The sequence below is a fragment of the Hemitrygon akajei genome, chromosome 4 (genome assembly GCF_048418815.1).
Source record: "Hemitrygon akajei chromosome 4, sHemAka1.3, whole genome shotgun sequence".
NCBI lineage: Eukaryota > Metazoa > Chordata > Chondrichthyes > Myliobatiformes > Dasyatidae > Hemitrygon > Hemitrygon akajei.
Window position 1 is genome coordinate 153479905 of NC_133127.1, and position 13856 is coordinate 153493760.

Genomic DNA, 13856 nt, shown 5'->3' on the forward strand with positions numbered 1-13856 from the left:
GATTTAAATATGTCTTGTATTTAAAATTATTTAATATAAATTTATTAAAATTATGAGCCTTTTAATTACATTCATTCTCTCAATATACAATAGAAGTTTATAACTTTTTCCCCACTTTTATATTTTCCTAACTGTAAAATAAAAGTGCACACTTTGACAAACTGTACATGTGCATTTGCCTAAAAATACCAGCTCCACTTTTAGTGATAAAGGCTTTATATGTGGCAGGTACATAATCAATACTTCTTCCAAAATTCATATCTACTGTAAATGTAAGAACTGACATTCAGAAGCCAAGAATATCATCCAAAACATTACTTCTGTTTTGTACATTTGGTGCTACTGACTGGATTTGAATTTTTCGGCTTTTGTTCTTTGTTTGAAACCCAAAAAGATGGGCATTACATTCAAATGCAAGTAGAAATGGCATTATTTTATTAGCAGCTCTATTTTTATATGGCAACTTTAACGTTCATTTGGTTGACAGACATAGATTATACATACAATGTAAAATCAATGATCAAACAAGGAATATGTTTGATTAGAAAATATTTTGGCTACTCCCTCAAATATATTTCAAACTGATGTGCTGCTCACAGAATTTAAAGCAACAAGGACTCGAGCTTCCTTTGATAAAAATAAAATCTCGAATGAGAACAGAAAGGACTGGAACTGCAAAACAGAGCATTCTGTATACAAGAAAAAGCCATGTTAACACTTCAGATGTGCTCCTGGATCAGTAATCTGCTGAAAGACCTTCCCAAAATTGTAGGCTACCATTTTTTAAAAACCGGGAGCCCATGAATTTATGATTTTAGAATTGATGGCTTTAACAGCTGTGATTTAGATCCATGCAAAAAAATGGATAAGGGAAATTCAGATGTCCCTTATGCATTTTCAGTTCCCTTTTCTGGAAGTGTACAAAAAAAATCAAAAATAAGTAACCATGTTACAAGTTTTTTAAATACTCATTGACAACAGGTAATATCAATGTTCTTAGCTTTTCAGCTAAATTCAAGAGGATAGAAAGATGTCCATAGCCATCAAAGCAGCAAATGGAATGCAGCATGATTTGTTGCAAATCAGTAAAACACTTTGCTATTCAGTCTTGTGCTGTGAACAGTATCATAATGCAGATTCCTTTGCAGGAGCAGAACAATCCAAGAAATACTCATCATCAGTAGTGGTGTCTGAGTCTGTATCTGAGTAACAAGACATCTTCCGTTCCAAAACCCCTGCTGGTATACGATATGACTGTGGTGAAAGACTGTCCTCTGAAATTTTACTCCCTGTGGATGTTGAACTGAATAGTCTTATTATATCTGTGGGATTTTCCTTGGGCCAGAACATTTTTATATCCACAGGAAAGTACTCATCATTCTTCACTGTCTGAGCATTCATCCCTGGATCCATGTTTATTTCACTTGGGAATGGATCAAAAACATCTTCAGGACTTGGGGAAGAGGCTTTCTTGTGAATCGCAGAAGGTTTCCACAATCCCTGTCGTTTCATCTTCTCCAAGTGTGTATCTTTCTTTACTGCTTCTTTAGAAACATTTCTTGTGTCTTCATTTCTATTTACTACCTCATTGCAATCAAGGCTGTCACGGTATGAAGGTCTACTGTTATAATCAAATTCTTTCCCACCAAAGGAGAGATCAGAAAAAGACCCATGAAGTCTGTTACGTTTTGTATAACTTGAAAACAAGTGACTGGTCTTATCGTGTCTCTTTTGAGCAGTTAGTTTAGAATTTTGCGTGCTATCGGTGGAAAGTAAATCTTCCTGATCTCCTTCAGATGATTGGTTATAATGTGAATGAGTATCTTTAGAGATCTGGCCATATCTATTTTGTGCATTCTGAGAATTGGGAACCCGGGACCGTGTAAACCTGGAGTAATTTTTTGAGAATCTGGCTGTTCCTGCCTGGTGATTGTTTACCAGGTGATTATCTTTGTCAATACTAAATGAACTTCCTGTGTATTTGGGAAAATTACTATGTTTTAACCTATTTAAATTATTAATTTCCATGAATTCTGAACCAATTTGATTTTTTGGAGGAGAACACCACTGAAAGGAGTTCAGTGTATGTCTATCTGTCACACGTGTTCCTGATATCTCACTTGCCATCTGTAGTCCAGGGAATGTTTCCCGCCTGTATCTGACCATTTTTCTCTCTCCTTTTAAAATGGCATTGCCCTGTGGAGAAACACTGCCACTACCTGTTGAATAATTCCTGTGGTTATAGATATTTCTAGGAGACAGAACAGGTGCAGAAGTAGATAGTGGAGAACTGTTATTGATTAAATCATCTGTTTGTCCACAATTAGCATTCCACCTTTGATCCAAAGTGCCATCTCTAATTGTCACTGGCTTGCTCAAAGATTTTCTATTCTTGCTGCATGTGACATCAATTGAAGATTGTGGGTCAGGCATAAAATCTGGTGATTGAAGGCTCATGTCATTTTCTGAGTTAATACCAATTCTTTTCAAAAATGTATCATTCCTTGGCGAGGAACTTAGAAATTCAGTACTGCTGTCAGAAGAAAACCTCAGGTCATTTGGTGTCTGTAGTGAAGCTCCTCTGTTGTTTTGTGATTGAGCTTTTTCTACATTCTTGAAACCTGCTACATTCATTTCAAAGTCGCTTCCAACTGGAGAACGAGTCAAGGACTTAGCCTGATTATTTTTAATGTCACTGGGTGAAAGTTGTTGGCTAGCTGGTAATGAAAATTGAGTGTTGACTTCCAATTTGTTCCTTTGTATGCAGTCATTGTTCCTTCTACTAATCAAAATTTCATCAGTCAGTTTAAATGTCCTGTCTCGATTCCTGCGAGTAAGATCAGCGGTATGGCGATGAGCGTCTCTTTTAGGTGAAGATGGTGCACTATTTGTTTTACCTAAAAGTTTTTGGTTTGATTTCTCATTAAGCAATTTATCACAACCCATGTCAAAAACTCTGTTTTGCTGTCCAATATTCTGATTCATATCTATGACAGCTGGAACAGTTTGCAAGCCAGTTTGAAAATTTACTGCTCGTATTTTGCTAGTTTCTGTAGCATCCTTTTGTATGCATTTGTTGACAGCAGGTTTTTCACTGACAGCACCATTGTTGGGCAAATCACTCAGAGTCATGAACGAACTGCTGGAAGCCTGCTGGCTGATCACTGGGTCCAGCGATGGATTTACCCATGTTGTGTTAAAGTTATCAATTTTCTTGCTTAAAATAGTGTCTGCAATACGTGATGAATGACTCAATGATTTGTTTTTATTGCTGTGTGCTGTAGTGATAGGAGATACTGGTTGAGCAACTTCATCTCTTGATAAAACGGGTCTTCTGTTTTCAAGATCATCAGGACTTTTGGGGTATACAACATCAACAGCATAGTTTAAAACTTGACCTGGTGGCTTGTTTTCAATATTGTGTGCAATGTCTATGTCAGCCAAATGGCTAGATACTGGAATCAGTGGTGAAGGAGTACACTTAGTCTCACCGCCATCTTGTAGGTCATAATTGTAATCAAACCCTCTGTTAACAATTCTGCCTTCAATATTTGACAAGCATTTCTGGATTTTATCCTTCCTGTCATGTGTAATATTTGTAAGTATATACTGTTTGTTCAATTCATCTGTTGATGAAACTGTTTGGTATTTTTCACTTGACAGCAGATGGTTGTTTTCTTTGAGTGGAGTAGTCCTTGATCTTCCTTGCTTGCTGTCGAAAGTGATATTATCAGTCTGACATTGATCGGTCATTTCAGATAACGAAGGAACACTCTTTGCTCTATGTAAAAGGTTTAATTTGAATCTATTTGATGGTCTCTTACGACGATAGATGTCAGTTACCTTTGTTGTACAGTGCTGAAAAGTATTTTTTATTACATCTGTAATGTTTGCTGCAGAGGGATAAGTACCTGCTGAAATGACATCGGTAATCCTGGGTTTATTTTTTTTTAAATTCTCATTGATTCCTAATTCACCACTCTTCAGTAAATAAGTCAATGGCTCATTTTGGTCTTTGTGCAAATTTGAAAGAAATTGTTGTCCATGTGATGAAACTGGACATTTTTCTTCATATTGGTGGTTTTCTGTTGTTTTAGTGCTTTCTACACCCAGGGTGATGTTATAACTGAGTGGGGATTGGGTCAATGACAATATTTTGTCCTGTGGGATATTTGTTGAAGAGTTGAGCTCAGTTACTGAACGCGACTGTGTAGTTGTGGTGTGTGTTTGTAAATTCTCATTGGCTTTGTCCTCAGTCATAATTGAACTTACAGGTGAATAATTCAAGGACTCGTATTTTGTCACGCATTTGTTACCTGGTATCGTTGAAAACATTGGTATACTATTGGTATTTGTGGAAAGCTGTTCACCAATCAAATTTAATGTTTTTGATTTGTCTTGTGCATTGCTATTACCAGTTCTTCTATAAAAAGTGATGCCGTTGTTACTTTTGAATACATTTTGTACATTGTTTACTCCATCTACTGTGCGACTTGTTTGAGACATTAGGGCAGTAGATACCTTTGGCGAAATTGCATTGTGGCCCAGTGGTTGGCAATGTTTCACATTTTTTTCATTGTCTGAACCTACAGAGATGTCGTCAATAAATGGAAAATGTGTGGGTGACTTGCTTATGTTTTGCATGACATTTAAAGGCAGCTGCAAGTCAGCCAATGAATCAGAGGTTAGTAATTCACTGTTGTCCTTTTCCAAATATACTCTCAGTCCCCTGCCCATTGTGATATCTCCACCAAGTGGGGTATGAGGTTGTGAATAGTCTTTGCTAGTCCTTTCAACAGCTTTTGGAGACCTCTTACTAGTCACTGAAGCAGATGAGAGTTCATTGTTTGTTTCATGCAATAGCTTAAATTCAGATAGGTCCGAAGATGTCTTGTCATGAAGAGTTTCATTTGATGTATCATGTTGCAGTGCATTGTTATTTATTTCTATGTTAGTGGCTGCAGCCTTGGTATCAGTCAATACATTTGAAGATGGGCTTGCAGCACAGGTTCCTGATTTGTTTTCTAAATATTGGTTGATGCTTTTCCCCACATGGATTCCATTATTGTCTAAAGGATGAACCAGGCTTTTGCTTGGATAGTTATTTGAAGTGTACCACTGAGTACTCACCCCAGTTGGTGATGAGGTTGATGTATTAGTTTCAGCCAAATTTTCATATTTGCTTTGATCAGAAGGCCCTTCACCAGAAGAAGGTGGCAGTACATTTTTCTTTATATCTGGGGTAGAAACAGTAGATTCCTGCCCAACTAGCTGAACTGAAGGCAAATCCAAATTTGCTGACATCGATCTATCAGTTAAATGTTGTACAATGTTAGCAGGGCTATTACCTGGATCTAGTGATGGATCAATGCTGCAATGTTTTATGCTGAACTTTTCCAAAGGCTTATTGAACCCAGCAGTCACAACGCGAGCATAATTGTCAAGTGAGTAATTCAGTGACTCACATCTGTTGCTGAGTGTGGTACTTGCGAAAGGAGGCTGGCTGGTCACCAGATCAGAGGATGAAGATGCACAAGTAGCTTCAGATTTGCTACACTGTGTATGATCAACAGCTTTCAGCAAATAGTTTAGTTGCCTATCTTGGTTTAACTTCATGGACTGGGGAGACACTTGATCAGCGACTCTACTTGACACAATTGGAGTATCAATTTCAGATTTCAATGTCTGCAAATAGTCAAAACCTTTTCTGCTCCCACTGACACCAATATTGTTCAGACAGCGATCCTGTGACACGTATGCATTATTTATATCAGTCAACTGTTCAGAAACCAAATTCGGTAAAGAAATTATGATGTTGGCCTTGGAATCATCTGCTTGCTTGCATTCTTTAACAATGCCTCCAATCTTGGTATTGTCATTAGTGTTGGATTCCCAGTTCTGAAGTGTGCTTTTGGTACCATGTTCAATACTTGAAGCAGCCCTCAAACCAAATGGAGTATCAGGTAGTAACACAGCAGGGTTGTTCTCAGAGTGGTAATCTTCCAAATCCTTGTCTGTGCTCAACCTCACTGGGGAATGAAACAGCAGCTTATCTGCTTTGTTGTGACCTTTTGAAGGAGACTGCTCACCAGTCAGCATATCCTGTGATGAAAATGGAATATTATTTCCAGGTTGGCAATTCTCTACACTTATAGTAGCCATGGTAATATCACCAAGTGGGAAATTAGTTTGTGACTTCTTTTGGCTGCTGTCTACACTCGTTGCAAGAATGCATTGGCCAAATTGTGAATTTTTTGACTTTAGGTCACTACTGGTTTCAGATTTGTCCTTTGGTAAATATTCATTGCCCTCACCGAGTGATGTACCTTGACTCAGCTGTGCCTTAGTTACAGTGGAATGCCAATCTTTCACCGTTTCTGAGAACGTTTCACATCTGTTTTGTTGTGCAATACTGCTATGTCCACCTTCAGGGTAGTTTTCTGATAACTTGCCTTTGAAGGTATGCGTAAAAGCTCTAGACATACATTGCTTTATTACACTTGATGATGTGGCAATGGCTGCTTCAGGTTTATAATTTTTCACATCATCAGCACCAGGTATTTCTGTCACCCCAGCAATGACTGTGTGTAATGGAGAAGGAGATGCTTTTGTAGAAACCGGTAATGGAAATGCATGGCTAGGTTCAGATTTATAATGGTCAACTGTCCTGTGCGCAGTTACAGCAGTACTATTTGATGAGTCATCCAGCAACTGGTACTTGTAGCCAAGAACTTTAGGAGCTGTAATCCTATATAAAGGTTTAATATTTTGTGTGTAATTATCATCCAAAGTAAAGCTGTTGTTGTTTGATGACAATTTTTTGTTAAAAAGCATCTGGCTCACATAGTTTGGAGACTGTGGTGTACTCACTTCAATTGAATTATTTGTTTCTGGGCCACACTGTAAAGTATTATTCACACTTTCTAAGCTGACAGCCTCATCTTTTGAAGGATTGCTCTGCTCTGCACCAATATTAGTAGAAATTACATTTCTTAAATGCAGTGGTGCAACTTTTGGATCTGCAGGAAGTTCGCAACCCATTTCAGATTTAGCATTTTGTAACTGATCACCGCCACCCATCTGCAGGACAGCATCCATACTGCTTGATGCACGTGCTTGTCCCCCATCATTCTCCTTGTCAGCCATGGGCAGCTGTGAACCATTTACCCGAATTGGTAATAAAGAATTGCTCCTTCCCTCAACCTTACAATCCTTATTTTCATCGCCTGGCAAAGGATCGTCAGTGTCTCTTGGTGTCGCGATTTCCATTCTGGTTTTCCTCAAGGCAAGAATATTCACTGAAGGGGTTTCTGCTTTTAAGCTTGAAAACATAGTGGCCCTTTCTTTATCATCCCTACGAAGCTGTAAGGAACCATCATTACACTTTATTGGTGTAACAAACCTGGTGTCATTTGACTCAGAGTGTTGCTTTCTCTTTCTGATGTTTACTGTAATACGTGAAGTAACTCTTGATTGACACCCTGGGCCCAGTAATGGAAGTGAAACGCTGTGTTTCAGTTGACTGATGCGTGAAGAATCACCGATGTTGTCACTTTCAGAAGTGACATAATTTTGATTTTGTACTTTAATACTGCACCTACTGTTAGTATCTGTGGAAAGCAGAGGACGTGGATTGCATACCAGATCAGATGCTGAAGCTACAGCATTGTCTTCAGATGTACTGCCGCATAACGTAACTGCACTCTCAGTTTTCTGTGAAGTCTTCATTAGATTATCTGACCAATTTTGCTGAGGCACCCCCTCATTACTTTTGCTGAGGCTTCTTGGTCCTGTCATTGAGCCAAACAGCACAGGCTCACCAAGGTTGGCTGACTCACCTTCACAAATATTGTTTGGTGAACAACTTTTCTGCTCGGTGGAAATATCTAGAAGAACCCTTGACTCAACCAGAAGATCAAATAACGATGTTCTTTTTATTTCACATTTCTTCTTTGGCAAAGAGCAAACAGAATTTGATCTTATTGGAACATCATGACTATTGATTTTTGGTTGATCCCAAAGCATATTTTTGGGCTGAATAATGGAGGATGATGGGGCAGTTTTTGAATTTGATGATATTCTATCGTCTGCCTTATAATGACCAGTGTCAACACAAGTACAATCGTCTCCTGGTTGCTCAGTAGGACGAACGTCAGAAGCCTGCCTTGCATTTTCTTCATTGCATTCAACAACGTGTGGTGTTTTCTCAGTGCCTTCACTTAACTTTGCAGGATTCATTTCATCATTATTGCTGATGAATCTTGCTCGGCCATGCTGTGCACAACTTCTTACGCTTTCGTCATCTGTGGTACTTTTCTGTAACTCTGAACTGCTTACATTTTCTGTTGATGTAATTTTCTCTTGTTCATCAGCAGCTACAAAATAATATTAAAGATATCAGAATATGGTAGATGCACAATTAATTTGCAAAGGAACAAAATAAAGCATTATCTTTACTTAGAACATAAACACTAGAATTCACAGGTGTGAAACTACCGCAAGTAAGATTGGTGCTGGCGGAGAGATTAGATCAGGAAGACCGGTAAATGAATAATGTACATAAAGGAAATAATAAAAAGGTTTTACATTTAAAACATTAAAGCATTTGCTTACTTACCATTGTTGGTCTTTGTTTCTGAGTATTGGCCAAGGACTTTATGGTGATCATTATCAAGAACGTGTTTATAAGTGTCATGATACATAAACACTTTCCTTTTCACATGGGGTACTGCAGCCGGCTTCAACCGTACCTGTGGTAAATTATGTTCTCTTAATTGATACAGTTTATTTGTGGAATTAGCAGCACGTGACAAAATACATGCAATCCAGCCACAAACTCATTATCTATGGAATTCATCATCATCAGCCAAATAGCTTGATTGAGCTGGAACTTTCCAGTCTGTTCCACTAAGAAATGGCAGCAAATGTGAATACATTTCTTCTTTTGAATGGTTACTTATGCCTCTGTTTTACACAAGAGTGTATGTAAATTCCCCATTGTAAACTAATTACTTATATTCATAAACATATCTTAAGTTTTCATTGCTCAATAAATCTGAAGATTAGAATTTTTCCAGAGGTTAAGAATGGAGAAATTTCAAGTTACTGCTACTCTGTTACAGTGTGACTCGAGGGATCCCGTTTATATTGATTTGATCTCTGCTCTGGCCATCGCCAATACAATGAACTGTTACTTAAATAGTTGATTCCCTGGAGGTAAATCAGCCCAACCTGAAATCCTGCACAACCCTTCTTTGTTCTGAAGGGAGGAGGCATGGATACCTAACATTAAACATTTTACAGAAGATTCCTTGCCACATACCAAGGTCATAATTCTTTTGAATTTATTTTACCCTCAGGTTTTTCACCAGGGGCCAGTGCCTGCTTGATGTGAAATTGTTAGTGACAGTGTCCACAGATAAACTGCCAAAATTGTTTCCCTACATATTAATGGATAGGGAATAGTGGCCTCTCCACAGTATGGCAAGTGAAGAAAAATAAACTAACAGATTCAGATTCTGTTTGGAATTAATTGTCTAAATGAGCTTTCCATTCTTTTAACATTTACTATTAATTGTTTAGGAACAATCCAATAAGGTATATTCAATTGGAGGCAAAGTACAATTTATATAAATCACTATATTAAACAATTACCTGGAGTTGCTGAAACATGGTTTCTGACTCCAGCTGCAACAATTTGTGGCTGCTGCACCTACCAAAATAAATACCATGTAATTAATAAAGACATGGAAAACTAAGAGACTGCGGATACCAAAAAATAAAATCATGGAATGCTGGAAAGGGAGAGCGGGAGGGGTTAGGACGACAGGAGGGGAAGAACATTTCAGTGTAATGATCTTTCAGTCATTTAAATAAAATATTAACTTTGCTTTTATCTCCACAAGGAATATGGTTGGTTTTATGCAGCGCCTTTTAAATCTTCACTATGTCCCAAACCACTATACAGGCAATGAACTACAGGCTATCCCAGGTACACATGAGGAAGATCCAATAATAGTATTAAGTTCAACTGTCATATGTGCAGTCTCTCCCTCTCTCCAAGGGCAACTGTTACTTTAAATAAGGAAGCTGCTTCAAATGAAAGAAACTGATCCCACACACAGTGAACTGAATAAGTAATTTATTCATCAGACCTGCTGGTTGTTAGTTAAGAACAGGTGACATCATGACACAAGGAGACAGACTAATCATATTCTCACAATGATAATAGTACATGAATATTAGCAGATGAATTGTTTCCCCTTTTGTTATCTGTTAATTAATGATGTATTTTTCCCCCAGAGTTAAAGGATTATAGTTAAATACAGTGCATGCTGATCAAAATGAGGGAAACATTCTGGAGTAAGGTCGGAGCTTAAAATTATACGTTAATCTGTGTAATCATCTTTCACTGTCTTGACAAAGTCATACAGTTACAGGAGTATGATCAACTAGCTTAACCGGATGGTTTTAATGCAGAAATACTTTCCAAATTTACACAATTGCATTGTTATTTTTATATACCATTCAAGGAAAGAAAAATAAAATCGTACAGCCAATCTGATTGTGAACTTTTCCTGGGAAAATTGAGTTTGGAGTGCCTCTAATGGGTGAGGCACTGGGCTTTGGCATTCTGCAGATGGGAGGGGATGAAGGCCAGGAAACTTATTCCCTATACGTTGTTGTATAGTATACAAGCACTGTTCTGAATTTGGAATGTATGACACAGAGTACACAGGCTGTACTCTACTCAATCCAATCTAACAAGGGGAGAAGGCTTGGTTGCCATTGTAACCCTCCCCGAGATCACTTCTGTCTGACACAAAGAATATAATACCGAAGTCTACTTTGGGAAGCTGCAGCTGGCTGCTGCTCATAAATGCAAGGCCACACAAAGGCGATAAATGCAGATTTAGGAGACTTTGGAAAGAGAAATACTCCTCAGGAACTGGTCATGAGGCAAGGTAAAACAGTACATCAACAGAAAAGATAGACTCCAGGATCAATTTGTTGCTACTAGACAGTTCATGAACTTGTTCTTACTTTGGCAGAGAGAGACAGTTTACATCTTAAACACGGATGTGCCTTTCAGAGTCAAGAGTCATGGTCACAAAGCACCAAGTCTACACCAACCATGAAGAATCTATTTACTTACTGCCTCCACCAGGGGCTTTTATTCTCCTCATGTTCCCATAATCCAACTCCCTCAGATTCTGCCATTCACATACACACCAGGGGAAACACACGGTGGCCAATTGTTCTAAGCAGACACGGTGGGAAACGCACAAAGTCACGGGGAGAATGTGCAAACTCCACAAAGACAGCGGATATATTCATGAGGAGTTTGAGGAGATTTGGTATGTCACCAAAAACACTCAAATTTCTACTGCTGTATAGTGGAGAGCATTCCAACTGGCTACATCACCACCTGGTATTGCTGGGGGGAGGAGGGGTGCAACTGCACAGCATCGAAGTACAAGTAAGCTGCAGAGAGTTGTAAAATTAGTCAGCTCTATCATGGCTGCTAGTCTCCATAATATCCAGGGCATCTTCAAGGGTTGGTGCCTCAGAAAGGCAGCATCCATTATTAATAATCCCCACCTCCCAGGACATGCCCTCTTCTCATTGTTACTGTCGGGTAGGAGATACAGAAGCCTGAAGACACACACTCAGTGATTCAGGAACAGCTTTTCCCCCGTCATCTAATTTCTGAATTGACTTTGAACCCATGAACATGAGCGAGTACACATATATACATGTAGCTTTACTGTAATTCAGTTTTTTTACTCTTATCATGTATTACATTGTATAGCAGCTGCAAAGTTAACAGATTTTACAACATATGCTGGCAATATTAAACCTGATTCTGTTCAGAGTGTAGAATTAAAACTGGGTCACTGAACCTGGGAAACAGTAGTTTGAATTACTGCACCACAGTGCCACCTGCTCCCTTCCAAATGAGCCTATGTATTCCCAATATTTCAGGAAAATTTCAAGTGTTTTTATTTATTTTACAGGTATGGCTCCATTTTTGGAAAGTGTTAAGTCTGGAAATGTACAATATAAGGGTTAAACTCACAGCTCTTGCTCCAAGAGAGCCTCGGTGTTTTGTCTATCAGATTCAGCAGCAACAGGAGGTGGGCTGGAAACAGGATCTTCACTGTTGTCTCCTTTGAAATTATCTGAAGACTGCAAATCACTGACTACATTATGAACTTCTGGGCAGTTTTTTGATTGTGCAAGCTTCAAGTCACTTAAAACTGGAAAAGAGCAAACAGAGGGAGTTTAAGAAAATTAGAATTAATTTTATTTCTTACATCCATCACACAACATGAGGGAATAAAAATCTTTGTTACGTCTCTGTTGGAATGTAATAGCAATAACGGCAATGTGGGAGGATATTGTCCAAACTCTAAGATGGTATACATAACTGTTTTGTATACACGTGTACAGTCAGGTATGCAATCAGATCAATGTGTACTGATAAATTTGACAGCCTGGTGAAAGAAGCTGTCTTGGAGCCTAGTGCAATTATCTGCATTGGTGAATTACAAAACTGTCCCGAGAAAGGCAATGCATGTTGATATAAATAGGAATAAAATCCAATTTTAAACAATTTATAATTATTGACTATAAGCCTGCAATTATACAAAATATTCCACAAAATCAATCATTATTGAGAATCAATCATTGTTAAAATGAGATCTATAGAATCTGAATTGAACTTAAAACCAACAAATCCCAGGAAAATTGTTCAGGTTGCAGTAGAGATGGTGGATGCTCAAGTTATTATTTTCCAAACTTCCACACATTGCAGGAATGATTTCTGCAAAATGGAGGATTAAAAAATGCCACCCCAATATTTAAGGAAGGAGGGGAGTGAAAATGGGGTAATATTGATCTATTAGCCCAAAGAAAATGTTGGAATCTATGATGTGTAATGAATATCTTCAGCAGCATATTGGAATAAAGCAGCACATACATTTGTGCAAGAAAGATAATGTTTCATTTATCTACAGAAATTGTTTGAAGATGTGATGTCAGAATTGACAAGAAGGAAACTGAATGTAATATACTGTGCCTATAAAAAGTAATGATTTATTGTTTTACAACATTGAATCACAGTGGATTTAATTTGGCTTTTTTTTTGACACTGATCAACAGAAAAAGACTTCTGTGTCAAAGTGAAAACAGATCTCTACAAAAATTATCTAAATTAATTACAAATATAAAACACAAAATAATTGATTGCACAAGTATTTGCCCCCTTGAATATGATGCACCAAATCATCACCGGTGCAGACACTGGTTTTAGAATTCACATAATTAGTTAGGGTGTCCTAGCTATATATAAACCTGTGTGCAGTGAAGTTGTTTCAATTGATTATAGTAAAATACATTTGCACCTAGTCCAACTGCTGGTGAGACAGTATCCTGGCAAAAACTACATCATGAAGACAAATGAACACTCCAAGCAACTTTGTGAAAAGGCTATCAAAAAGCACAAGTCAGGAGATGGACACAAGAGAATTTCCAAGCCACCTAATATCCCTTAGGGTACAGTTAAGTCAATCTTCAGGAAATGAAAAGAATATGGCACAGCTGTAAATCTGCCTAGAGCAGGCCATCCTCAAAAACTGAGTGACCGGGCAAGGAGGAGATTAGGGAGGGAGGCCACCAAGAGATCCATGACAACTCTGGAGGAGTTAGAAGCTTCAGTGGCTGAGATGGAAGAAACTGGGCATACAACAACAGTTGCCCAGGTGCTTCACCAGTTTGCAGCTTTATAGTAGAATGGCAAAGAGAAAGCCACTGTCAAAAAAACCCTCAAAATCTCACCTAGAGTTTGCCAGAAG

At 38.2% G+C, this 13856-nt stretch overlaps 1 protein-coding gene across 2 annotated transcripts in view; it reads right to left on the reverse strand.

Moving 5' to 3' along the window:
- Positions 1-412: 412 nt before the first annotated feature.
- LOC140726810 (uncharacterized) overlaps positions 413-13856 on the reverse strand; it is a 29366-nt gene continuing 15922 nt past the window's right edge. The window contains exons 3-6 of one of the 2 annotated variants that reach the window (XM_073043658.1): positions 12080-12260; positions 9655-9712; positions 8618-8750; positions 413-8375 (exon numbers count right to left, since the gene is read on the reverse strand). In XM_073043658.1, the coding sequence (XP_072899759.1) occupies positions 1126-8375; positions 8618-8750; positions 9655-9712; positions 12080-12260 (7622 nt within the window). In that variant the 3' untranslated portion in view covers positions 413-1125. Of the gene's footprint in view, positions 8376-8617; positions 8751-9654; positions 9713-12079; positions 12261-13856 lie in introns of those variants that run through there. The other variant, XM_073043660.1, reaches the window with a different exon arrangement.